At 36.4% G+C, this 24,876-nt stretch overlaps 4 protein-coding genes across 5 annotated transcripts; 2 read left to right on the top strand and 2 right to left on the bottom strand.

Annotated features, from left to right (window-relative positions):
- Positions 1-204: 204 nt before the first annotated feature.
- On the bottom strand, positions 205-8,194 carry ABCB26 (transporter associated with antigen processing protein 1). 2 transcript variants are annotated; one of them, XM_059589551.2, is made up of 18 exons: positions 7,628-8,194; positions 7,411-7,538; positions 7,125-7,167; positions 6,655-6,699; positions 6,435-6,557; positions 6,245-6,348; positions 5,740-5,794; positions 5,577-5,647; positions 5,318-5,420; positions 4,575-4,785; positions 4,040-4,113; positions 3,406-3,462; positions 3,244-3,318; positions 2,413-2,487; positions 2,053-2,334; positions 1,834-1,898; positions 1,631-1,691; positions 205-643 (listed from the first exon to the last, which is right to left on the bottom strand). In XM_059589551.2, the coding sequence occupies exons 1-18, from the start codon at positions 8,051-8,053 to the stop codon at positions 563-565; spliced, it is 2,079 nt and encodes a 692-aa protein (XP_059445534.2). In that variant the 5' UTR covers positions 8,054-8,194; the 3' UTR covers positions 205-562. The 2 variants fall into 2 exon arrangements, with proteins under 2 accessions (XP_059445534.2, XP_088371507.1); XM_088515381.1 differs by lacking the exon at positions 7,628-8,194 and having other exon boundaries at positions 7,400-7,440.
- A 2,410-nt stretch (positions 8,195-10,604) lies between these two features.
- Positions 10,605-13,292, top strand: LOC132177610 (Tetratricopeptide repeat (TPR)-like superfamily protein). The gene is made up of 4 exons (XM_059590000.2): positions 10,605-11,142; positions 11,291-11,443; positions 11,566-11,771; positions 12,930-13,292. Exons 1-4 carry the CDS (start codon positions 10,684-10,686, stop codon positions 13,135-13,137), a joined length of 1,026 nt encoding a protein of 341 aa, XP_059445983.2. The 5' UTR covers positions 10,605-10,683; the 3' UTR covers positions 13,138-13,292.
- A 1,799-nt stretch (positions 13,293-15,091) lies between these two features.
- LOC132178683 (Ribosomal protein L18e/L15 superfamily protein) lies at positions 15,092-15,771 on the top strand. Its single transcript, XM_059591178.2, has one exon. The coding sequence runs from the start codon at positions 15,182-15,184 to the stop codon at positions 15,620-15,622; it is 441 nt and encodes a 146-aa protein (XP_059447161.1). The 5' UTR covers positions 15,092-15,181; the 3' UTR covers positions 15,623-15,771.
- A 2,172-nt stretch (positions 15,772-17,943) lies between these two features.
- Positions 17,944-23,302, bottom strand: LOC132178649 (protein DETOXIFICATION 29). Its single transcript, XM_059591128.2, has 8 exons — positions 22,885-23,302; positions 22,259-22,800; positions 20,544-20,630; positions 19,380-19,436; positions 19,057-19,295; positions 18,841-18,959; positions 18,442-18,528; positions 17,944-18,331 (listed from the first exon to the last, which is right to left on the bottom strand). The coding sequence occupies exons 1-8, from the start codon at positions 23,230-23,232 to the stop codon at positions 18,245-18,247; spliced, it is 1,566 nt and encodes a 521-aa protein (XP_059447111.2). The 5' UTR covers positions 23,233-23,302; the 3' UTR covers positions 17,944-18,244.
- Positions 23,303-24,876: the final 1,574 nt, after the last annotated feature.

The raw sequence follows: 24,876 nt of genomic DNA, 5'->3' as shown, positions 1-24,876 counted from the left end.
GTTAATCAGTTAATTAATTAGTTGAAAAAAAAAAAAAAAAAAAACTACTTCATGGTTCAGAATTCACAGAGAGAGAGAGCCATGAGCCAGAGTACATGGCATAATCAGCCCATTAGAAACCTTTATTAGCATTTGCATTTTAAGTCTGCTTCTTACTCAGACACGAGCTTTGACTTTTGAGTAGCGAGTATTTTCGAAAAGTCAAAAGTTTGAATTGTACAATTACAAGATAAAATGATTGTGATATAATAATTGAAAATGCAACGTATAAATCAAATTACATTTATCTGGTGACAGTATGCCTGATGACTTTGATTGTTACACTCAGTCGTGCTTTCTGAAGCTGCTTCCCATGATTTACGGAGTCTGGAAAATGTACTGCCCGCAACAGCTTCAGTAACATCTTTGTATACTCCTTTAGTCTTTTTCCTAAACATTCTGCGTTTTTGTTTTTGAATATTATGATACATGGTTCTCAGCAGTGAAAAAGATGCTTGAACCTCCATACTGCATCAAATAAGTCACAGGAGAAACAAAAGGCAAATATCTAAGCAATCCAAGATCATGCAACAGCATCAGCCTGTCTTCGATTCAGTCGAGCGTATAAGCCATCCATGCGGAGAAGCTCCCTGTGACTGCCCATCTGTGCATTGGAATATAAGTTACATTCATAGCTTAAACTTCAGAATAGGATCAATAATGAGTGTTGAAGACAGCCACATCACAGTTTTTCATCTCATCGTAAAGCCTTGCAGCTCCATTATGAATAGGACGCTTATAGCTATAAGCTCCATCTAAATTGAAGGAGGGCAGACCTGTCATAAGTTCTATCTCCACTATACAATCTGCACCCTTACAAAGGACTGGCAAAGTTTATTGGCCCGATATATGTGCCATGCTCAAGCACGGGAGATTGTGGGATCAATCCCAATAAGGCTTTTGAGTAAAGGTGCCGCAGGGTTCTAGGGTGTCCAAAGACCCAAACCAAACTGAAACCAACCAATTTGGATCGGGTGCCATTTGGTTCCAAACAAATTTCGTTCTGTTCTATGTCCAAAACTTTGGACCTGAATGGTTTGCTTCGGCTCTCAGGTTAGGAGTTGTGTTACTAGCGCAAATCAAAACAAATTTTGTATGTATATTATCTTAACTATATGCATGTCTTTGTACTATACATTGCTGAATATGAAATTATAGATCCATCACACTTCTTCAACCCACAAAAACTTCTACACCTCTTCAAACATTTTGTATTATGTTATATGTTTTCTCTATATCTCTCACTCTTCTCTCTTTATATGTAGCCTTTTGTTTTGCTTTTTCAAGTGAAAAGAGAACCGTGGAACTGAACCAAAACCAACCCAAAGATACTTTATTTGGGATTGGTTCAGCTCTATTGCTATGAGTTGAATTTTATGGAACCAAATTTAGTTGGTTTGGTTCTTAACTTACGTGGAACTGAATCAACCAAAACAGAGTTGTACCCTTACTGATATTCTTTTAACCAGGTTTTCATGAAGAAAATTTGTATAACTCATTATCAACAAACATATTCAGGGTAACAAACTTCCAAAAATGAAATGATGGATAAATTATCTAGGGGTTCAAAATAAATGGACAGAAAACTAACCTCAACAACTTGACCACCATCCATTACCACAATCCGGTCAGCAGCTTGAATTGTAGAAAGCCTGTAGAAAGTATGCAACCAATATAAGAAAATTGAAATAGGAATTTTATCGATATACCTTGGATGCACTACTTAGAACCTTCTATCAATCAAAACTTTGTAAAACAATTAAAACACTGAAAGTGAGGGTATTGGAGAACCACCTGTGTGCAATAACTATGGCACTTCTCTTTGTCTTCACATCACTTCTGACAGCACGAAGAACACCCTAGATATAGCGGCAAATGATATATTAATATATTTCTCCTTTTTGTTTTTCTTTTAGGTAAAGCAATAATACAGAAATATCATTCTCATTTTCCCCCCATGTGTGTCTGTATGTGTGCGAGTATTGAGATGGAGTTAATTCTAGATGCACTTACCTTGACATTGTGCTCACTCTCTGCATCTAGTGCACTAGTGGCTTCATCAAGGATCAATACAGTTGGGTCCCTAAGAATGGCCCGAGCAATGGCTATTCGCTGCTTTTGTCCCCCACTAAGCAAATCATCATCAACAAGTGTTTGGTAACCATTAGGCAGTGATGTGATAAAGTCATGGGCATATGCCTGCTTGGCAGCCCATTCAACATCCTCCTGCTTTACATCTCGAGTACATCCATATCTGATGTTTGAACTAATATCCATACGGAAAAGTCTAGGTTCCTGTGTAAAATTTTTGTGTAAGAAGAAAATATCTAATATATTAATTGAATTTATTTTTGCTTTAAGCAAATCAAGAACCTGTCCCACAAATCCAATTCTTTCCCTCCACCACATGATGTCCAACTCTTTAAGAGGGGTGCCGTCTATCAAAATCTGCAATTAAAATAACAATTACAAATGAAAAATTCAACTAATGGGCATCTGGACACCAATTATCATACTTAAGCAAGAAAGATTAATAGCATCACGGGCTATCAACCACTTCATCCTAAACCCCAAGAGGGAGAGCATCAATCAAAATCCCCAATTAGACCGACAACTGCTAATTAAAGGTTCAACTAATGCACATCTACAACCTGGTTACTTGAATGTAAGTAGTAGAAGATAAATAATTAGAAGCTCACTAAAAAGGAAATAGATCCCGAAAAGTGGAAGCTCAAAGTCATTAGCTGGCTACTGATAAGAAAAGGTCAAAAAGAAAATTGATATAAACATGACTCAGAGCAAAGGGAACGATGATCAACATCATACAAAACAACCAAACACAAGCGCATACAAGGGGAAAATCTTTTGAAACTAGATCCTTTGGTTTTTTTTTTGATAAGTACATTGGCCCCAAGGGGAGGGAGAAGGAGAGATTCAAACTAGATCCTTGGTTGCTGGAGTTGGATCCTAGAATGTCATATGTAACGACTTAGCTGAGAAGCTGATGGTGATCCGTTTGTCACAAATGGTAATTTCAGCAACTTACTTTTAAGTTATTCAAGAAAGAAACATAGAGAGTATCTTCAGGTAATTCTTTGTTTCTTCAAAACCTTTTCTTTTAACACAAAGAAATTGTTTTAAACACGATTTCCTTCCAATTTAATGCATTAGTGACAAATGTTGAATCAAGGCTAGATATATTACCTGACCATTTGTCGGCTCATAAAGACGGAGCAAAAGATTCACCAGTGTGCTCTTTCCACTACCACTAAGACCAACCTAGGCAATATAAAAACAGAGTTTATTTCCTATGGTCATTGTAGCACAAAAAGGAATCAAATAAAGCAAACAGAAGTACTCTCTTACGATTGCAACCACTTCACTAGGATGCACTGAAATGCTTACATGTTGAAGTACATGAACCTGTTCAGATGTCTAACTATTAGTTCCTTCTGAAGTAGCCAAACCGGTAATTTTCAGTAAAAGTAGAATCACCGAATCAATTTAGGATCAGGTAGCCTAATTAAACAAAGCAGGAAGCATCAGAAATGCTAGTGGAATAATCTAACAGCCTGGATTTCAACTATTGGTTAATTTAAACTAGTGTATTATACCAGATGAACTATGTAATGCTATTACAGGAATTTATCCCACTAAATACTGAAAGGAAATGAAATAACATCCTATAGCGTAATGAAAATGCTTTATCTGGTAGGATAAAAACTAATCAGCTCCTAAATAATTAAAACTACTCCTCGCTGTATAGGCTATAAATACATGCTCCTAAGACAACCAACACGTTGAGATACTCTACCACTTGACTGGAGTGTTTCCTGCACAACAGAACAGGGAACATCTTCTGTATGCAGGCATTCTTTCCTACCTAGCACCATTTGTATTCCACAGAGGTGGTAGAGCATTGAAGATATTAACGAAAACAGAAGTGTCAAATATCATGAGCCAGATGTAGTATTTATAATATTGAGCATGGGATACGTACTGTTGGCCTTGAAGAATAATGAAAAGAAACATTTACAAACTCAATATGTCCCAACAGCCGTCGCAACTTCAATCCTGTAGAGTAGTACCATCTAAAATCCATAATTTAACTAAAGAAAAAGAGAACTTTTTAACAAAAAAAGATGCATCGAGTGTTATATCAGCTGAATGGGTAGAATTCAAAATCCATAATCCCAGGTATCTTTCAATTGTTTGCAGCCTCCCCCCCACCCCTAGTAATGTCTTCTCACTAGAATCATCTTAGTGAGAGAGATATTTCAACAATAATTTTCTAATTCCTTAGGTTCAAAAAATAAAAATTGTAATTTTAAGCATCATGTGCAAACAGTAAGAGCAGGTTCTGGTTGCCTCTAACATCTCGTTATAATATGCATCATGCCTAAATGACACCAAGAGTGTTCTGTTCAGATACAGGTAGATGTTTGAAAAGATAATCTCACGTTGTTCATTGCACTAGCAATTTGGGAAATGGAGCTTGTTGAAAATGAAATGATGATGATGGCCAGTACGCTAACCTTTTGATATGAATTGATCACTGGGAAAGAGATCCATCAACTGGAAGACTTTTTCACTTGCCCCAACAGATTGCATCAAAGATGATAAATTGTCCCCCACCCACCATGTTGAATAAATTAGCCATTCGCTGTACAATATAAACTTTGTAAGTTGCTCTGCTGTTATATGGCCAGCTAGAATAGACGCTCCTCCCAACAGGACAGAAATAACCTACAAAATTAAATTTGCTAATAAATACTGAAGTCAACCACTAGAACTGAAGAACAAATAGAAAATAAAACTTTCACTTGATGATACAAATGAATTTAAAAACATAATCCAAAGCTGATAAAGCTTCAACATTTATCAAACAAATAATCCATTCATCCATAACATCCAAATTTCATGCGCTGATGACGAATTACACAAGCTTTGCTTCAAGTCCAAACAGAGTGCAGCTGGAAGCAATTTCTTAAATTAAAGAAACACTTTTTCTTAAAACACAATTAGAGATGAGATAACAAAAATACATTAACCTGGGATATACTACCACATAGGCTAATGATATACCGGTTAAAAAGTCTTTACTTCAAGCCAAAACGCTGGGACAGAAAGCAAAAACTCATGTTTAAATCACATAGATTATTGATTATCAACTGGAAATTCTTCATACAAGAATTAAATTTTTGAGAAGGAAAAAGATAAAAATAATTATCTTGAACACTCAAAATCACGATTCTGAAAAACACTGAAAAAGCAAGACCTGAGTTGAGTGATAAAGAGTATTGAAGCTCAGGTTCCAAAAACCATATGCAGCACTTTGTCGCAAGCTTATATCAGCTAATTTCCCCAGCCAATGCATGTACCTATACACCATAGTAGGAAAAATTATCTGTTAAAGCCCGTTAACAATACAACACGTGTCTGTTTCCATTTGTTTATAAGTACACTGCATTACAGAAAGTTAAGTGAAGAATCACTGACTATTAAAGAAAGACAGGACCTCTGGTAGCAATGTTTACCTTCTAAGTTCACCTTCCTCTGTTCCATAAACGCGAACAGTTCTCATCAAAGAGAAGGTCTCCTGAGCAACCTGCATTAGATAATGAAGCATTGCTTTTTATAGAAATCATCCACAGATCATAATTTTCAATGGCAAACCATAGATAAGGAGTCTTATTCTACTTCATTGGCAGAAGCAGTACATTCTTGGATTAACCTAGCTGCCTTCTTCTGGTACCTATAAAAAGAACATAAGCAAAGTCAACAAAATTTCCGAAGAAACAAAAGCAAAACAAGAAAGAGAGAAAAGAGAGAGATAGTGAGAGACTGAAGGCATTAAGCAAAGAATAAATAAGAGTGCGCCAGTCTATATGCCTGCGTGCATTTTTATGTCTCAGCATGTACAATCAATATCTTCCATAAAGACAAAGGGATTTCAAAAAAAAATGGGCCTTCCATTCTCTTTGTGAAGCCTATTTTGAAGCAAATTTACACATAAAAGGCTAAAACTAGAACCATCTAATTGTCCTTTACCCATATTGCCATTTCTAATTTTAAACTTTCTCCTCTAGTCATGCACCCACCTAACCGCCTCATTAGGATCACAAGATGTTACATCAAAGTACATTCATTAAGTCAAGGTCAATTTTCAACTAAAAAAGTCTGAAAATAAATAAGTAAATCTTACCTGCCATAGAGCAGCATAACTGCTGATAAAGTAGAGCAAATCATCAATGTACACAAACCAAGTGGCCGAGATATAGTTAGCAAGTAAACCAATGCACCCGCTCCCTGACATATAATAATGCAAAACACAAACTTGAGCCTCAAACAAAGGCAAATCAGAAAGGTGTTAATTGTTCAATCAGCAAAGGAACCTGTAAAACATTGCGTAATATCATATTAAGATCATTCCCAATAACCCGTGACACTTGCTGACAATCCGCCCCAAGCCTACTTGTCAAATCACCAACTGTTTCAGAGTCAAAAAAGGATATATCCTACAAAAGAGATACTGCAAAAATAAGTTAAACTAAACACCATATCTAAACAGAATTAGCTTGCTTGATCGTTGAACATGACAGTATATTTCAGAACCTGCAGGAGAAGGGAAGAATATAATGTTTCCCTCATTCGCTTGACCTGCAGAATGTTATAAAAGCTCCATTCAGCATAAAAATAAAAATTAAACTACTGTCTGAAGACAAGTACCAAGTAATTGTAAGGCAGAAAGCTAAATGGAAAATAATAATAATAATAATAATAATAATCCATTCCACATCACCATAAACATAGCCCTGCTAGTAAACAATATATGCCATCTAATTTTGATCTTATAATTCACAAAACATAGTCTAGTTTACAGGAAAGCTAGGGTTGATAAACACATTTTCTAGCACCCATGGAAGCAATTTTCAGATTACATAACAAGATAGCAAGTCAATATAATAACTCGAATTACCCATCCAATAAGGCATGCATACATACATACATACATTTTGTATGCATACGTACATTTTATATGCTTTTATATATGTATAAAAAGAACAGAGAAAGATAGAACTCACGAGGATCATATTTGCAATGCCGAAGCAGCAACCTCGCACACCACTGAAGTTCAAAGAAACAGAGTATGGGGTCAGCTGCTCTGTCACATGGTTCATCAACATGGCTCAAATTCCACGCAAGGAGAGCAATAATTATTATCATATGAATCAGAACAACACCATTAAAAACAATATAAACTGCTCATTATAGAGCCTATAGCCATGTTCTTTAGGCCCAAAAAAAGTGTGTCATGCAACAATTTGCAACTTAAGGAAGAAGGGTACTTTGACCATACAAGATCTTGACCTGCATATTCCTGAAGTGAAGCACAGCAGAACCAAGAGACGCACATTTCGATGGAATACCGCGATGTCACCGCTCTGTGCCGAAAATATCGAGGCCGTCAAGTAATGCGGCACCGAAATCTCCGAAAGCTACAACGGCAAATTTTACGAAATTAGCAATCAAACAAATACACCAATCGAAATTCTAATGAGCTCACAAAATCAGAAAAGGCACGCACCGCCGCGAGAATTAGGGCAGCGAATGCGGCGAAGATGACCCAACGGTCCTGAGCGATGAGGTTCCACATTCGGGTAAGAGCCCGCGACACGGTCACCGGCTCGGCCAGTAATTTTAATTCGACGTCTTGGTCGAAGCTCCACCATTTTCCACCGGGCAAGACCGACCCAACAACGCGAATCCATCTCCGAAGCCTCTCGAAAGGCTCGATGTTTTTCTCCCCAGAAGCTTCTGGAGAGTTGTGGATAGAGAACCCATTGATTGAAGCTGATTTTGGAGGAGGCAAAAGAATGCGTCGTCTGGAGGTAGAGGAAGTGTTGGGAAGATATACGCGGAGTCTGGTGCTGGAGTCGGAATGGAGGCGTTTGCACTGAACTTTCAAGAGAGGGGGTTTAGGGTGTATTACATTGCAGAGTAGCAGAGCCATAGGTCGGCAACTGTACTGATACGCAGAAAATGGTGCAAAGCAGAGTGGGAGAGAAGGAGAGGTGTTGGATATTATAGAGGCTATGAGGTCGAGCTTTTTACGCGAAGAGGAGGGATTAGAGAAGGCTCCACTCCATTTTCCGAAATTTTTGGCGTGCAAGATTTGGCTTCGTCATAATTGCTACAAAACAAGAGGGGGCCCGATAGCATCGGCCTTGGGGGAACATGGTGCTTTACGCTACTAGCTTTCACGGCGACGTTTTACGGTTGTTAAATCGACAAAAAGCCTTTTAACGACAGCTTCTAGTGACGAGGTTTTATTTTACACTCTTTACCGCGTCCTTTTCTACGGCGAAATGTTTGTTTGGTCGATATATTGGTTCCCACGTCCCACCATTTGGAGACGTGTTACGGCGTTAGGCACCGGGGCTCTAGGCGTCTCCTACACTAACCGCCCTTTTGAAATTCTGTTCCAACATTAGTTAGTTTAATTGAGCATTAAGCGTATAATTGTTATATATATTCTGAATAAATGTTAATTTAATAAAATAAATTCTTTCAAACTAACTTAAAGGAAAATAAAAGTCCCTTTCAAATTCACACCTACGAAAGGCCATTACCTAGTCTTTATATATTATTAGCAAGAATATCCATATATGAAAAAATACAAAAGATGTAGAAAACCTCAGATAGATCATAATTTTGTGGGTTTTTTGTTTTGTTTTCCTTGAGTACTTTTCGAGTACACATAACTTTGCATTCAACTATCGTTTGATGTAATTAATTGAACAACAACAAAAAAAAAAAAACTATCGTTTGATGTAATTTTCTTTTTTCATTTATGCACTTTCAACATTTCAAAGTAGAAAAAAAAATATACAATATATCAAAAATCTGCCTCTATTTTTTTTGTTTGTTGTAGTTTACAACCCAATTCTAATGCCATATTTGACTCACTAAACCTTCAAACACTCATATTTGTATTCTCATTTTTAATACATTGACTATGCATACTAGTCCTTGACACTTTTTTTTTTTTTAATCAAATGCGGAAAAATGGCTATAAGGGAAGTCCTTGACACTTGAATCATGCAAGGTAGTTACAAGTTAGAATAACATTCTATTGATGGTAATAGAAGCGTCTTAGATACTTCAAGGTAGCAAGAGAAGATATATAGAGATCCGTGCATACATGTCTCTAGTCTCCTACTAGCCTTATTGAGGTTGGGGACATGCTTTGGTTTTGCGTCAAAGTAAGGCAATTGTCAGCGATCAGCCATTTATTCGACCTTCGATGATGCAAGAGAATGTAATTCGCCTTTCTTTTAAAATTTTGTTAGTTTTTTGCATTTATTTGAGACTCGATGAACCATGTCTTTTTGGAAGGGGTTAATAGGTCCTATTTATTTTAGTGGGTTCGCTCGTCCCTTAGGGCCATGTTTAGATTGGCTCGGTATTAAGCCGATGCGAACTAAAAGCCTATGGGCCCTAAGGGAATTGATTGGGCTAGGCCTCCTATCTTATATTCATGACTTAGATATTAAATTAAAAAATGATTACAAGTAAAGATTGTTCAATTTTAGTCAAATATAAATAGTTTAAGATCCAAATTTAAATGTGTCCACATGCAGTAAAAGTAAGAGTATGTTATTTCCTTCTCCAATTTTATTTTTATTTTTTTTGTGTGTGTAAAATTTGCACACAATGCTCACCCTCACCCACGGATTTAAACTAAAATACAGATGATACAAAATTTTACATAATCAAGGCAAAGATAAGGTAAAAGGTAGGCTTGCTAACATGCTTTTTTTTTTTCTTTTTTTTTTCTCCGAAAAAATGTTTTGATATGATATTAAATGGAAAAATTATTTTTATGTTTACAATGATATTTTGTGTTTTGAATTGTTTATTAAAATTTTTATTAAAAAAAAATACAAAAAATAAAAAATAAAATAAAATTTTAATAAACATAAGCAAAAATTGTGTAAAACTATAATGTAAAGCTCACGGAAATATCATTATTTATATGAGTAATGATATATATACTCTTACTTTTTCACAATATTTTTTTATATTTATAAGTGATTTTTAAAATTATCATAATTTAAAACTATTTATAAATGTAAGAAAAATAAATATAAAAAAGTGATGTACGTTACGTAGCGTTACTCTGAAATTCACGCTACGGGACGACGTCCTTGCGTCCAAGCTTCAATACACGCCGTCAATTTCGGGACGGCTTTCGTCGAGGCTTGATGTCAGTGTCGCTGCCTAAAACGCCGTCGTTGTTTGTTGACATACTGTGATATTCCCAGTGACGTGTTCAACATTACCAAGCTTCCGTTTCCCGTGAGAAAATCCGAGGCTACTACAGTCGCCACACGGCTCTCGCCTACATAACGCCACGTTAACATTCTTTCGGACAATAATACATCTATCAAGTCGACAAATTCTCTACACTATTCCAAGACTCCAAGCAATCGAGAGCAAAAGAGACGGGTATTTTAGTCATTGCAACTTCATCAACCACCTAAATATCTCTCCCCCAACTGTCTTTTCAGCGGGAATCGGAATCCCATCCCTCCCTCTTACTCTCTCTCTCTCTTTCTCTCTTGTTTATCCACTGGCACCATGGCCGTGGTTCTCGGAAATTTAGCTCTGTTACTAGACTTGGCCTCGCCTCGGACCGTAACACCGGACCGCAAGACCCGTACGGTGGCGCTCGACGTATTATTGAACCTGCCGAAGAGATTAGACCCTCACGCTCACTACCACGCTTCTGTTGCCTCCAAGAGCTTCGATTCGGACGGGGAGGCTAGGAGCCAGCGCATCGTGGCGCGCGGCAAGTCGAATTCGAAGGTTAACGGCGTGGATTTCGACGCGGGCTCGAGCGACGAGGAGGGGGATCAGGAGGAGCCGTTCGATTGGGAGAAGGAAATGCGGAAGAGAGTGAAGGAGATCGAGGAGAGGAGGGAGCTGGAGAAGAAAGCGGAGGAGTTGCAGAGCCAAGTGGAGGATGGTGATGAAGGCGAGGGCGATGAAGAGACCGAGGAAGAGAAGAGGATGAGAGTGAGGAAAGAGCTAGAAAAGGTTAGTTTGTTGATCCTAATTTTTTTTTTTTTTTTTTTTGCTTGTGATCTGTTTGGCTCATTAGAAAATGTTGGTAAAAGAGTCCTCTTGCTTGGTATTAGTGGATTTGCCTTTACATGTGGTATTGTTGTTGCTGGGAGAGAGGCAGGTGGCTAAGGAGCAGGCGGAGCGGAGAGCCACGGCACAGTTGATGTTCGAGTTGGGCCAAAAGGCTTATGGAAAGGGTATGTACGGACGGGCCATTGAGTTTCTCGAAGGTGCTCTTACTATCATCCCTAGGTCCACACTATTTGGTGGTGAGGTTGGTTTTAGTATCCACTGCAAAAATCTCTTTTTGGGTACGTAGGAGATGTTTGATCACTGACTAAAACCGAAAGTTTTTTTTATTTTTTATTTTTTTTGGATTGATTGTGGTGTTTCCAGATTCAAATATGGCTTGCTATGGCTTATGAAGCCAATAACCGCCACAGAGATTGCATTGCTCTTTACCGGCAATTGGAGAGGCAGCACCCAAGTGTCAGTATCCGACGCCAAGCTTCAGAGCTTCGCTACATTTTGCAGGCACCCAAGCTGAAGATTTCCCAGGAGGAGATGGTTACCATTCCGCTGATAGGTTCTACTTATGACAGGTAATTTGGTTCTTTTCATTCGGCTAATTGGTAAAATTTGATCAAGCGTATATGTTTCACATGCCCTGTATTATTTACCAATACCATCATTTATGGTATACATTTTATGTTATTCAATTCTTATTGGGTTCGTGGCAGTGCGTAAACTGCCTGCTGATGGTACCCGAAATCCCCCTGTACTTGCCTGTAAGGTAGTGCTCTCTCCTAGAGAGTGAGTCCTTGATCCATTTGTAAGTCATTGTGTGTGAAAGCAAGTTCTTGGTGAGTTAGCATGAAGTTAGAAATAGCTAATTAACAACCCCCACCCCATCCCCCCCCCACCCCCCCTTTCACATTCTCTTCTTGTCTGAATATATGCTTATGTAGTTTCTGGAGGCAGCCCGAGTATTAAGTATATAACCAGTTTATTTCAGTGAGTTGGTTCCTCGATTCTTGAACTTCTTATGAGAGATGAGGTTTCCTGTGGGTATTAGTTAGAGATCCACATTTGCCCATGAGATGAATGTGGTTACTTGGCTTGGCCAACACCTGTATTTGTGTGGGCAGCCACCAGAGGCAAAACAATATGAAGCATCAGGGACTTCAAGTGGCTCCTAAAATGATATAAACTCGTCTAAGTTGTAGAAATATGAAGTGTTGCCAATTACTTGGATACTACTATCACGTCTTCTGGTGCACAACAAATTCTTTTTTATGGACTGCCAGAAATTTGAAATCGAATGCTAAGTCATATCATTATAATTGTGTCCTCATCCTCTGCAACAGATCATTTACTTCCAACATGAGTTGCTTCTCATTAAGAAGATTGATACTTTGAGAAGTCTTTTAGTGAGCCTATAATACAGCATGTTGAGACGCCAATCAACTCAAAGGGTTATGCCTATGGGTTTAGGTCCAACTACCACGTGATACCTATTTCCATAAAATGTAAACTGCCACGTGAATTTATAAGGAAGTTGCAGTAAAAGTTATAGTATCCCAAGCATTTTCCTTTAATTCCATCTAGGAGCTTGGCCTTGGCCTTGCCTTTTCTTCTGGGGAAGTGTTTAAAATTTAATGCATTTACTAACTGAGTCATATTTCAGATTCTGATTTCTTCTGTTACTTTGAGTGAATTAAAAAGTACCTGGAGGTGTTGTTTGTGTGTGATTATTGCAGCTATGCTGGAACATGGAGTGATAAATACAAGAACCGGGATCAGAAGAGAAGTTGGTCAACAACCAATCAGCTTCCATCATCCAAAGACTATCTGGGTGACTTTCTGGTTTGGCGACCTCCTACCGGAGTGGAGAAAAGTCAAGCTTTCTGGGTTGCGTTGACATTATGGTTGGGCTTGGTTGGAGCTGCCCTCTTTCTACAAAGATGAATCATACATAGATATGTCATTGGTATTTGTCAATTCATGATGTGTTAAGTAAAAAATATAGGTTGTAATTATGTTCTTTATGTAACTTTAATTTTAATCGAGAAAATGTTGTGTGCATGAAGTAGAAAGATGCATTCATTTCTCAGTGTTCTTCTTATACTGCTTGTATTTCTTTCTGCCACCCTTATTTCCTTCCTTCTATACTAGCACTTCCTCCAGAACCTCCATTGGTGCACCGCCGAACTTCTTCAAAGAGGCTATCCAATTCTAGGAGGAAATTTTACACGTCATCTTTATCTAGCTGGTGCTAGCATTTAACCAGTGTTCATTCAAAGACTGGGATTACTTTTGATTTAGCCACTATTTCGCGTTCTTATGACCATTGAAGTCATCTTTTTTGTTGATAAAATAGAAGATTATTAGGAGTATTATACCTAATTCGAACCTAATACATGATGCCATTAAGAACAGTACAAATATTGTGAGTTCTACCATGAAACATGCTTGTTCCTCTCCCTCTAGATTGTGGAAATCGTCTCAGTGAATATAAGACTGCAAATCGGGCTTACGAGGGATTTGTTTCTATGATTTTGACACATCCATCCTATTATAGTTGCCTAGTTTCTACTAACCATTTACGTAGATTGCATTTATCACAAATTGAATACCAGATAAGATGCACTCAAAAAATGAATAAGAAAAGAAAGAAGAGGTAGATTGTTAAGTTTCATGTGTTTTATGGTAGGACCGTTTATCCCTCCATCTATAGCTTGTGTTGTGTCTATTTCTATCATGTTTTCGACAGTTTTCCCAATATTATTTGTAGTGGTGAAAGGCCAGAAGCTGTAACTCTAGATGTGTAATACACATTCTTTTTAATATAATTGTTGAGCCCAAAAGAACTCCCTCCATCTTTTACTGATAGAGCTGCTTGTGAACAGGCACGGGATCAAATTATTTATTAAATAAATAAAGCATGAATAAAAATTTAGGCTTGTTTATTATTAAATGAGGTGAACTCATATAAATTCCATTAGCTTGTATAAACTCGTATAACTTAATTTTTATTATTTTTATTATATTAGTTTTTTAATTTTGTAATGATAACATATTAAGGGTGCATTTGAAATTACGATTTCGCAAGAATGATCTGCGTTTTTAAAAGATATCGCTACACTTAAGACGTTTGGCATTACGATTTAAAAAACACTTAATTTAAAATAGAAAAAAAAATTTATGATTTCTATAAGCAAGTTAAAGGGTACTTATTTGAAAATTTGCAAATTTAAATCAAAATCATGATTTCGTAAAAACTTTTTAACATATTTTACCGAGTACCTTTGCGATTTTAAAAAGTAACAATTTAAAAAATGCAATTTTTAAAAACGCACTTATTGAAATCGCAATCTCAAATGGACTCTAAATATTTAAAAATAAATTATCTTCATAATATAATAGATATAGTTAATGAAAAGTGATTTTTAATAACACTGATAAAATCTTAGTTCCATCATTAAAACCATGCATTTTTTTTTTTTAAAAAAAAAAAAATGCACCACATTGCCTATTGTGCAAAGTGCCATTTTTTTCAATGGTACTTTCAAATAAACATTTACCTATAAAATCATGGGCCCAAACACACTCTTAAACCCTTTATCCAACGTCTTGCTTATAGCCTAGTCCACTTGGTGAAATCATCTATTGGACTTTAAAGAAAAAAAAAAGCCTAACTAAGCTTTTGTTTGGGTCCTGGATCTGGATGAATCAAGAGCGATTGGTTATACTGGACATAGGACCACGAATTTCACTAGACCGTCAGAAGATCACTAATGCGCCATTCTCAGCCCAAGTCGTTCCCAATTCCACCACTACCCCCATCCAACCCCAAACCCTAAGGGCAAACCCGTCAACCCAAAATATCCCATCCCCCATTTCCCATCGTCCACCCCATAAATCCCCAAACCCTACCCCTCCTATCAATACTTCGTCTCTAGGCCGCCGAAAACCCTAAATCTTCACACTCTGAGCGCGAGAGAGATCGAGAATGACGACTAGGTTCAAGAAGAACAGGAAGAAGAGAGGGCACGTGAGCGCGGGACATGGCCGTATCGGAAAGCACAGGAAGCATCCGGGAGGTCGCGGTAACGCCGGAGGCATGCACCACCACCGGATCCTCTTCGACAAGTACCATCCCGGGTACTTCGGCAAGGTAGGTATGCGGTACTTCCACAGGCTCCGCAATAAGTTTTTCTGCCCTATCGTTAACGTAGACAAGCTATGGTCCCTGGTCCCCAAGGACGTGAAGGAAAAGGCCTCCAAGGACAACGCTCCCCTCATTGATGTGACCCAGTTCGGCTACTTCAAGGTCCTCGGAAAGGGCATGCTGCCAGAGAACCTGCCCATCGTTGTCAAGGCAAAGCTCATCTCCAAAACCGCCGAGAAAAAGATCAAGGAGGCCGGTGGCGCTGTTGTTCTCACAGCTTAGGTTCCGCTGTGCTTTTTGTTATTAGTTTTTTGTTTCTTTGAAATTTTGTTCTGTTTGGGAACTTCAGTCAAGACGTGTTTCGTATTATTACGATTATTATCTGTTTTTCACTGAGATTCAAATGATGGGATTATTTTATGGTTGCATTATTTTTTTTGCAATGGTAGAATTAATGGTTTAATGCTTGGTATTATGTGATTTTGTTGTTTCACTTTAGAATAACTGTTTTGAGTTAAAATGATGAGCAATTTTATTTTGATGCTAGAATTCGAAAAAAAAATACTTAAGCTGGATTGTTTCGCGTTTTGCATCAAACTGTTAAATGAGATTTAATGGTTAGATATATTACCATTTTACTTGTTTGTGCTTTTGAATTGGCCACATTGTTGGGTTCCTTTTTGGAAAGGAGTGCTAGCAGTGATATTGCTTTGCTTTAGGATTCATATTTTCTGTTTTTATGAGAATTTGTTTCTCAAGGCAGGGGCACTCGGTGTTTTAGATTTGACAATGTAAAATTATATTGTAGGGCAGATCTCTGCTTAATGGGAATTGTGCAATCAATCCAGTGCAAAATAAATCATTAAGGTTTTGCTTCCATGTATTACAGTCTATGATATGTATATTTTATCATTGAAAGCGTCAGTAGTCTATATGTAATGTTTTAGCGGTAAGCAGTAGCTTGGTTCAAGGTACTTCCTCCGGACATATGAATGGGTGCATTCTTTTGGGAAATGAGTATCCATTGCAGCCCTTCCTTTATTTTATTACATTGGTCTTTTCTTCTTCTAGTTCAATGTTTTTGTCTTATTTTTCATCTTCACCTGTTCTTGTGCCTATGCTGTTGCATTTGCTACTTGTTTGTCCTCATTCCTTTTTACGTAAAGGCCTTCCTAGCCTATTGACGAAATGGGGCATTTTATCTTTAGAAACTTATTGAGGGTTCTTTTGGGTTTAGGGTTTGATACTATGATTGTTCAATATCCTAATATCAAGTAGTTGGGCTTACTTCCCTGTCTGTTAATTGAGGAAAATTTTCTGTTTCTACTAAAGTCGGGTATTGTTTACATATCAGTTAGTTGGGCTTATTTCCCTGTCTGTTAACTGAGGAAAATTTTCTGTTTCTACTAAAGTCGGGTATCAATTACATATCAGTAGTTCTTTGATGCCAAAATTATGAACTCAAGTTCATGCCTTAGATTTATGTTCAGTTCTCTGTATTTTTTTTTTCTTTTATGGATGACCTTGTATCCTCTGCTTCTTAGGGCTGTTTTTGCCTTTTGCCTCATAAGAATTTTCATGAAAGTGATTGAATTGACCATGCCTTTGTTAAATCATGGGTTTTAATGGTCGAGCAGTATATTCTACTCTTCTTTTTCACCAAACATTTTTTTATGGCTTTCTTTGCTTGCACATACTGTGAAATATACAGCTCTGTGCCTCTCTTAAGGTATTTTTGCGACTATAGCTTATGGTAGATAGTGTTGACACAGGTATTACAATTTGTTCTAGAATTCCAAGTTCGACTTCTGCCACACTATAATTCCTGTGTTTATTGGCATTCGTTTATTACTTGGCTATTTTTAATCTAGATTTTTAGAATTCATGTTAGGTGGACGAAGTCCAATGAATAGTTATTCTTCCATTTGATGTGGTAGAACCGGCAATAGAGCATTGATAACTTGGTACTTCATGGGTACTGGAGTCTTTTGGAACTTTGTTTTCATCACTTGAAAATAATTGTAACATGGACAGAAATAATATATTTGCCGGTTGTAGTTTATCTTGAGAGTTTGAATGGTAATTTCCTCTTATGTTAGAACTCACCTTTTTCTCTTTTGGTAATAAGGTTAGATTATGAGTAGTGTTAGAAGTTTCTCTTATGCCTCTTGCGTTACTCTAAAAATCAAAGAAGCTTTTAAAATTATAATTTGATTAAAATTTGGTAGTGATTAATTATAAGTCTAATGGTAATTTTAAAAATCATGTCATTTCTTGAGAAAAAAAAAACATTTCTAGCATTAACAACATTGTTCATTGTTGCCTTGGATATTCTGCCATTTAGGTGTTTGATAACCGTTGTGGTAGTTGCTTACTTGCTTTACTGTGTAATGGGTAAGGGGTAAGTAGTCTGGGTTTATAATTTTAGAAATATACAGTTAAACGTTTAGTAAAATTGCAGCTAAGTCTTCAAAGTTGTGCATTTTGCATTCCTTTGCTTGTGATTCGACAAAAAAAAAAAAAAAAATGCAAACTACATTTTTTTTTGAAATGCACTCTTTAACGCAATTTGGTTTAAAATCGCATTATGAGTGAAATTGCAATGACAAAACACACTACAATCTTAATAAGGAAAACAAACTTGAAGAATATCTGCTCGATCTGGGTGCTCTACTGCCGACAGTATGTCAAACTAAATTGCTCTTTAAAGAAAAATTTGATGTTATACTAAATTGTTGAAAGAGCTCTTGCGGTCATAGGGTCCAAAATGTTGAAGAAAAATATGCTTAGAAGTAGGGTCTGCACTCGCCGATGATGATGATGTTATTGGTAGAACCACTACGCCGCCTAATTTTTTATTTGGAAGTTCACAAAAAGGTCTGTCATGTTTCTTCACTTTCATTTTTAGGTCTCGGCGGTTTTTTCTACATCGTTGCCTTCTCGTGCTGTAGGTCCTCCCCATTTCCTTATTCTGTCTTCAGCAATAGAAGCCTGTATTTCACACCAATTTTGTAAATCCCTCAATGCTTAACATGTGTTTAGTGTGGAGCATAATTTGTGTAACTAAGGATTGGTTTGCCTTTGAAGTTGAAGTACTTTACCTCTTTATTCCAGTTGGTCCTATAAATGATGATGAAAAGAACACACGTCTGCACGATTGTTCCTATCATCATTCCATACCAAATCCCCTGAAAATTAACAATGACATTGTAACAAAATAAGAAGTTAATGTATTTGTAAACACCTTACTTTATATGAAGCAAATGAGGTCCCGCTTGATTGTTACTCATGGTTGTGGTGATTTTCAATTTGATAATTAGTAAATGTTTTTCTTTTAGACGCTCTTTTAAGACAGATTGAGTCATAGTTAGACTTCAATCCCATGCAACGCATGCTAATAAGAAGTTGATGATGAAAGATCATTCTCTTCCTCACGAGACCACATGAGAGTAAAAATGAAATAAAAGAGAAAACTGAAAAGAGGGAGAGAAAAGGCTTACCTTGACTCCCATACCAAGCTTATAACCCATTACGAGACCCAGAGGGACCCCAAAAAGGTAGTAACATGCAATGTTCACATAAGCAACAACAGCTTGCCATCCTGCCCCAATCGCCACCCCTGCAAAAATCGATTCATCCGATGATTAATATTATTGGTTGTATATATACAAGAATTCAACATAGAGAATTGCAAGGGGGGCAAAGGTTATAGGTACCAGAGAGAACGGGCTGAACATTGTCAATGATAATGCATAGAACCAGTATTATCGTGAGCTCCTTAACTAGGGCTTCCACGCTTGTATCACTTGAAAACAGAGACGGGTATATGTTTCGTGTGATTATCAGAACAAGTGAGATGAGAATGCCGATCAAAAATGAAGTTGCTACTGCCACCACTAGCGAAAATCTTGCTGTTCTTGGATGAGCTGCACCCAACTCATTTGACACTCTCACACTGTACAATTTTAGCAGAAAACTTTATTTTTTTTCAAGTAAAAAAGATAACTTGATAGGAGGCTAATGTGTTTCTACAACAAACCTTATGGCAGCATTCATCCCAAGAGCTACCATGATCGTCCACCCTAATATGTTCATGCTGCAACATCAATAGCAATAGCCCACAAATGAATTAAATTAAAAAATATATATATATATCCCCACAAATCCACGGGAAACAAGGATAGAGAATTCAAGAAAGTTACCCACTCCTTTTTACGGTCTATTTAGATTCCAAGTAATTAGATTAGATTTCAATCACACCCGAAAGGCCTTCTATTCTCCTACTCTCTTCTTCTGAATCTCTTATTCATGTTTGTCTTCTTCTTCACATAATCACAATTCTTTGGATTATATATATATATATATATATATATATAGTGATTTCCATACCAAACAAAAAATAAAAATTTTTTTTACCACCCTAAAAGAAAAAAGTAGTAGCACGAAATCCCGGAGACATATGGGCCCATTTGGTAAAGAGTTTAGTTGTAAATTTTTTACTTGAATATTATTATAAGAAGTAATTAATTTGATATAAAGATAAAATAAGATTTACATTTTTTTTAATTTGGCAAGAGAAGGCTTATGATCTTCTTGGGGCAACTTCGATAATTCGGAGGCCAATCATACGTGTCCATCGCGCCTTGTTAGAGGAAATGAAGGGTGAGGATGTAGGTACAGTTCAGAAGAGTGGGTATCTTTGGTCAAGATTTCATGCGCAGAAAATTAATCTTGACACGATTCCTGTATGGTTTGAATTTTTCAAGCTTAGAGGTAGCATGAAAAATAATTTGACATAAATTTATCCTTGTTTGAGAAAGCAAATTAATGAAGTATTTATGTTAGCTTTTTAAAAAAACCTTATTAAAATAGAATATTAATTCCACGTCCGGCCAAAGAGATCCAATTAGACACCATCTCTTTATTTGTCGTACGTCTACACCACGTTGGCGACTTTATTTTAGTCAGACAATGATACCAAATGCAGCGAGGAAACCTCTCGTACTAAATTTAATAAATTGACTTGACCCTATCATGCGCCGCCCCCCCCCCCCCTTCGGTCCTTGGACGTATTCCATCCTCACATTGCTCCATCGCAGTTGATGAACTTATCGTTTTATTTTCTTTTTCTTTTTTTCTCTAATATACTTGCTGACAGTCTATTTCTATATATTATAATAATAATAATAATAATAAAACTCACCAAATGGACAAGGCATCTACTGAAACTTCGGCATTCTTCAGATATCCGGCGAAGAGGATCAACGCCATGAAATACCAAACTTCCAAGCTGCAGAGGATTTGGAAAGACACTCATCAAATAAAGAGTTAGTAAATAATTCGAAATCATACTCTGAAACGCTGTAAACCCCGGCCCACAAAATGAGTATTTTAGGTAAAAGCTTTCTCTTGGACTTGAATGCTAGCTATCAAGTACTATATATCAACTCTACAAAATGCTGTATATATTTTCTCTCTCTCAAAGAAAAATCTAAGATATTTTATTTTTTTGTTAGGTGGGAAACTAAAGAAACGAGAAAAAAGAAAAGAAACTGTTGAGTACTCATGTCCACCAGAAACAAAAGCATTTAATCCTTTATTTAGATAACGTTCAAGATTCGACTTGACATTTGATTTGATATAATTAGACAAATTAAGGTACGAATTAATGTTTCATTTTGTTTGGGTTTGAACATTAACTTTGTCCTTAACAATGCCAAATGCATGCTGTTGATTATGTTAAAATAATATATAGCCAAGCAATTATGTTCGTAATTTTTTTATTATCTTATATTTTTCTAATGAGTGATAAGGTGGACTGAGTATTAGAGTAGTGATTAAATAATTAAGAGTATAATCTTTATGAAGTTGAACTTTTCAAACAAATGGAAATTCAACAAAACACTCAACTCCTATAAATTACAAGTGAGAAAAGTTAAATGGGTTGCTTTGACTAGTTCTACATGGTGATTTTTGTTTTTCCGTGAAAATAATTTTTAGTGTTTTGTATTGTTGGTTAATCATTTTACATTTCTTTGTTAAAGAGAAAATAAAAAAATAAAAAACTATTTTAAAAAGCATTGACAAAAAAAAAAAAAGTATATATATTATTAGTACAAATAAGTGTACTGTGTGCAATTAATACGATAAATATATTATTTAAAAAATATTAAATATAACAAAATAAAATTTTAATTTTTCTGCATCATGGTCAAACACGTATGGTTTTTTTTTTCTAATTAAAAAAAAAGTATAAACTATTATTTTCTTACAAATTAAATTTAATAAATCAATTATTAAATTTGTAAAGTCTACCATTGATTTATAAATTCACAAATCTAATATTATTTGTAAGATGAAATGTGTCTAATATGTCAAAATGATCCTAGCTAGCATTTCATTTTGGGAAAATTTCACTGAAGACCCTCGAACTTTCACCCATTTTGAAATACACTCGCTAAACTTCAAAATCTTTTAATTTAATCCCTTGAACTTTCAATTACTCTCAATTTGAACCCCTCCGTCAATTTTAGCGGTTAAAAATACAAAAAAAAAAAAAAAAAACCAAAATATCCCTGATTTTTATTTATTTTTAAATAAAAAAACGTTTTGAAAGTTAGAATTTTATACAAAAGTCATGTAACGTTTAAAATTTGACAAAGGGACTCAAATTGAGAGTAATTGAAAGTTCAGAGGATTAAATTAAAAAATTTTAAAGTTTAGAAGGGTATTTAAAAATGGGTGAAAATTCGAAGATCTTTAGTGAAAATTTTCTTTTCTCTTATGATTGGAACGGATAGAACCCAAGACGCACGTGATTACCATAGAGCATCACGTGCTCCGGCAAGGGATCAGAGCCGGGCGAACCACAAAAAAAAAAAAAAAAAAAAAAAAAAAAAAAAAAAAACAGGGGCTCACCAGAGCATGACTGCGGAGGCGAGAGATAATCTAACGAAACCCCAGAGATTGTGAAAGGCCTTCCAGGAGAAGCCAGACCAAGCGCCATCACAAGGGCCACTGAAGATATAAATAAGCTGAGCCAGGACTATGAACCACCAGGAGGTGTTGAGCACCACCGCCGCACCCACCAGACCCCATCCTAGCTTCAGCATAAACAGCCAACTGAAGAAAGTGTGCAGAACAAGAACCACGGCCGCAATCACAGCCATCACCATGATCTTGCTCTGCGACTGCAGGAACTTCGCGATCGGAAAGTTCATGGCGTAAGCGAAGAGCTGCGGAATCATCCAAATGGCGAACACTCCCGCAGCTTCCGATATGGCTTCCGTCTGCCCGATCAGTTTCAACAGTGGCTCCGCGAACACGTATAACTGGCTTAGAATCACAGCCGTCGTCAACAGAATCACCCATGACCGTTGCATGTAGATTCCCAGCATGTCAAGCTGCCCAGCTCCGACCGCTTGCCCACACAGCGTCTCCAGCGCGCTCCCCATCCCAAGCTGATCATTAATCACAATTCAATATATATATATATATATATATATACATGTACTAATTCTATCAATTATACCGCAAATATGTACCATTACGCCGAAGGAAAAACCGGCGATGACAGAGTTTTCGATGGAGACGGCGGCGAGGGCGAGAGTACCAACATGGCCGGCGAAGACTTGGGTAATGGCGCCGAGGGAGTATTGGCATATGGAGGTGAAGATGGCCGGGCCGGCGAGGTACCAGAGCTTCTTTGATTCAATGAGGAACTGTGTGAAGAAATCGGCAGGCCCCTTGATATGAGGGATGTCAGGGACGCCGGCGACGAAGGTGACAGCAGAGGACGTGTTTGTTGCTACTGGGTCGGAGAACTGCAGCTGGTCTTGGTCTTGGCTTTGGTCCCCACTGGAGGACAGAAGTGGCTGCTTAGCATTCTCCATGTGTGAGAGAGAGAGAGAGTTGGCCTTATGTTTCAGTAAAGCCGCCTCACCGTAAGAGCCAACAGTCTCCTCTACTTAAAGCAGCAAGGGCCTGGATCCCTTATAATTTTTATTAAATTTGAGATTCTTAAATTTATAAATCATAATTTTTTATTTTATTTAAATTTTTAAAATAAGTTATATTTTAAAATTTAATAAAAAAGGTACCCTTAAAGAAACGTAAATGAGAATAAGCCATATTATTTTAATAACTTTCTCATTAAATTATAAAATATAACTTATTTTAGACGTTTAACTAAGATGGACGACTAATCCCGCCTAGTAAGACCCAAATTTCTACTGTACTTAATAAATAATAAACACCAATCAAGACAAAATTATCTAATATTGTTTAATGCAGAATATGTCATGCCTTAAGCTTGCATACAGTGAAGTTAAAACTGATTTAAAAAACATATATATATATATATATATATATATATATATATATATTTTTTGATACGACATTAAAGTGAGAACTGTTTTGTTGTTGTGGGAACTTTCGTTTCAAAAGTATTTTATATTTTAAAAAATGTTTTGTGGCTGTTAATAATTTTGAGAAAAAAAAAAACAAGTATTCAAAAAGAAATGTGTTGTGCACGTTGGATCATTTTGTTGTACGTGTACATCTTCTCTAGCTAGAAGTTAGTTCCCTATCTGGCCGCCGTTCTCATATTGCAGGCTTGTTGTTTTGTACCTATTTGGCTAATCATATCATTTTTGCAGTATCTCAAATAATTCCGAGAGCAAGCTTCTTATTATTCGAAGTGAAAATTGTTGTTTGCGTCTTATTATAAATATTGCTCTTGTTGTCACTCAGTTTTCCACCTCGTACGTCTCCTGTGTATATTAATTGTTCTGGATCTTCATTTCCATTAAAAAACATAGCCAAAGAGAAAGGTGCAATTGTTACAAATTAATATATAACAGTGCAGAGTTGGACACATTTGACAAGAACATGGTTAGGTTTGGGTTGAAGGGTTCTGAAATTTAAAGTCAATATTAAGTGGGCCTAAATGGGTATTTGAATTGAAAGAATATCAATGAAATACTTTTTTTTCTTTTCTTTTACTTAAGGTGATCACATTTCATTAAAAGTTGTATTCTGAGCAAATGAATCTCATAACTCCCTTTATTTAAGTTTATTTTTTATTTATTTATAAAATTAGAAAATACTAATAACACAACGTGTCAATAATGATATTTGCAACGTGTCAAAACATTAATACAACGTTGCAAGCTGGTTGGGGGACACTGGCAACCCCTAAATTTTTTAAACGTCTTCTAACTATTGCAAGTTTTATATGAAGGCCAGCAAGGTTTTACCCTACACAAAAAACAGCCTGACCATTTGTATGATGTACATGTGTCTGTCACCCATTTTTCGCTTGAAGCGCGTGATAATACTTGAGAACTTGTCCTCACAGATGGATGACATATATGAGTAATTTTAAATACAAAGGATTTTAATTTTTAATTTTTTAATATGATGTGATTTTATAACAAAATTTGATAGTGATCTTCGTCCATCCTAAATTTGAATGATATTTTTAAAAGTTACATCACTTACGATAAAAGTGGATCATGAAGTTGGATCAACAAAGG

Source organism: Corylus avellana, chromosome 4 (genome assembly GCF_965113065.1).
Source record: "Corylus avellana chromosome 4, dhCorAvel1.hap1.2, whole genome shotgun sequence".
NCBI lineage: Eukaryota > Viridiplantae > Streptophyta > Magnoliopsida > Fagales > Betulaceae > Corylus > Corylus avellana.
Note: the sequence above shows the minus strand (reverse complement) of the source record. Positions and strands in the feature narration are given on the sequence as shown.

Coding starts and splice junctions, on each gene's coding strand:
- LOC132178649 (XM_059591128.2), bottom strand. CDS start 23,232: ATGGAGAATGCTAAGCAGCCACTTCTGTCCTCCAGTGGGGACCAAAGC. Junction 20,631..22,258: donor GCCTCCGCAGTCATGCTCTG/GTGAGCCCCTGT, acceptor AATCCTCTGCAG/CTTGGAAGTTTGGTATTTCA. Junction 19,437..20,543: donor GTAGATGCCTTGTCCATTTG/GTGAGTTTTATT, acceptor TTGATGTTGCAG/CATGAACATATTAGGGTGGA.
- LOC132177610 (XM_059590000.2), top strand. CDS start 10,684: ATGGCCGTGGTTCTCGGAAATTTAGCTCTGTTACTAGACTTGGCCTCG. Junction 11,143..11,290: donor TGAGGAAAGAGCTAGAAAAG/GTTAGTTTGTTG, acceptor GGAGAGAGGCAG/GTGGCTAAGGAGCAGGCGGA. Junction 11,444..11,565: donor CCACACTATTTGGTGGTGAG/GTTGGTTTTAGT, acceptor TGGTGTTTCCAG/ATTCAAATATGGCTTGCTAT.
- ABCB26 (XM_059589551.2), bottom strand. CDS start 8,053: ATGGCTCTGCTACTCTGCAATGTAATACACCCTAAACCCCCTCTCTTG. Junction 4,786..5,317: donor CTCTTTATCACTCAACTCAG/GTCTTGCTTTTT, acceptor TTAATTTTGTAG/GTTATTTCTGTCCTGTTGGG. Junction 1,899..2,052: donor AGAGTGAGCACAATGTCAAG/GTAAGTGCATCT, acceptor CGCTATATCTAG/GGTGTTCTTCGTGCTGTCAG.
- LOC132178683 (XM_059591178.2), top strand. CDS start 15,182: ATGACGACTAGGTTCAAGAAGAACAGGAAGAAGAGAGGGCACGTGAGC.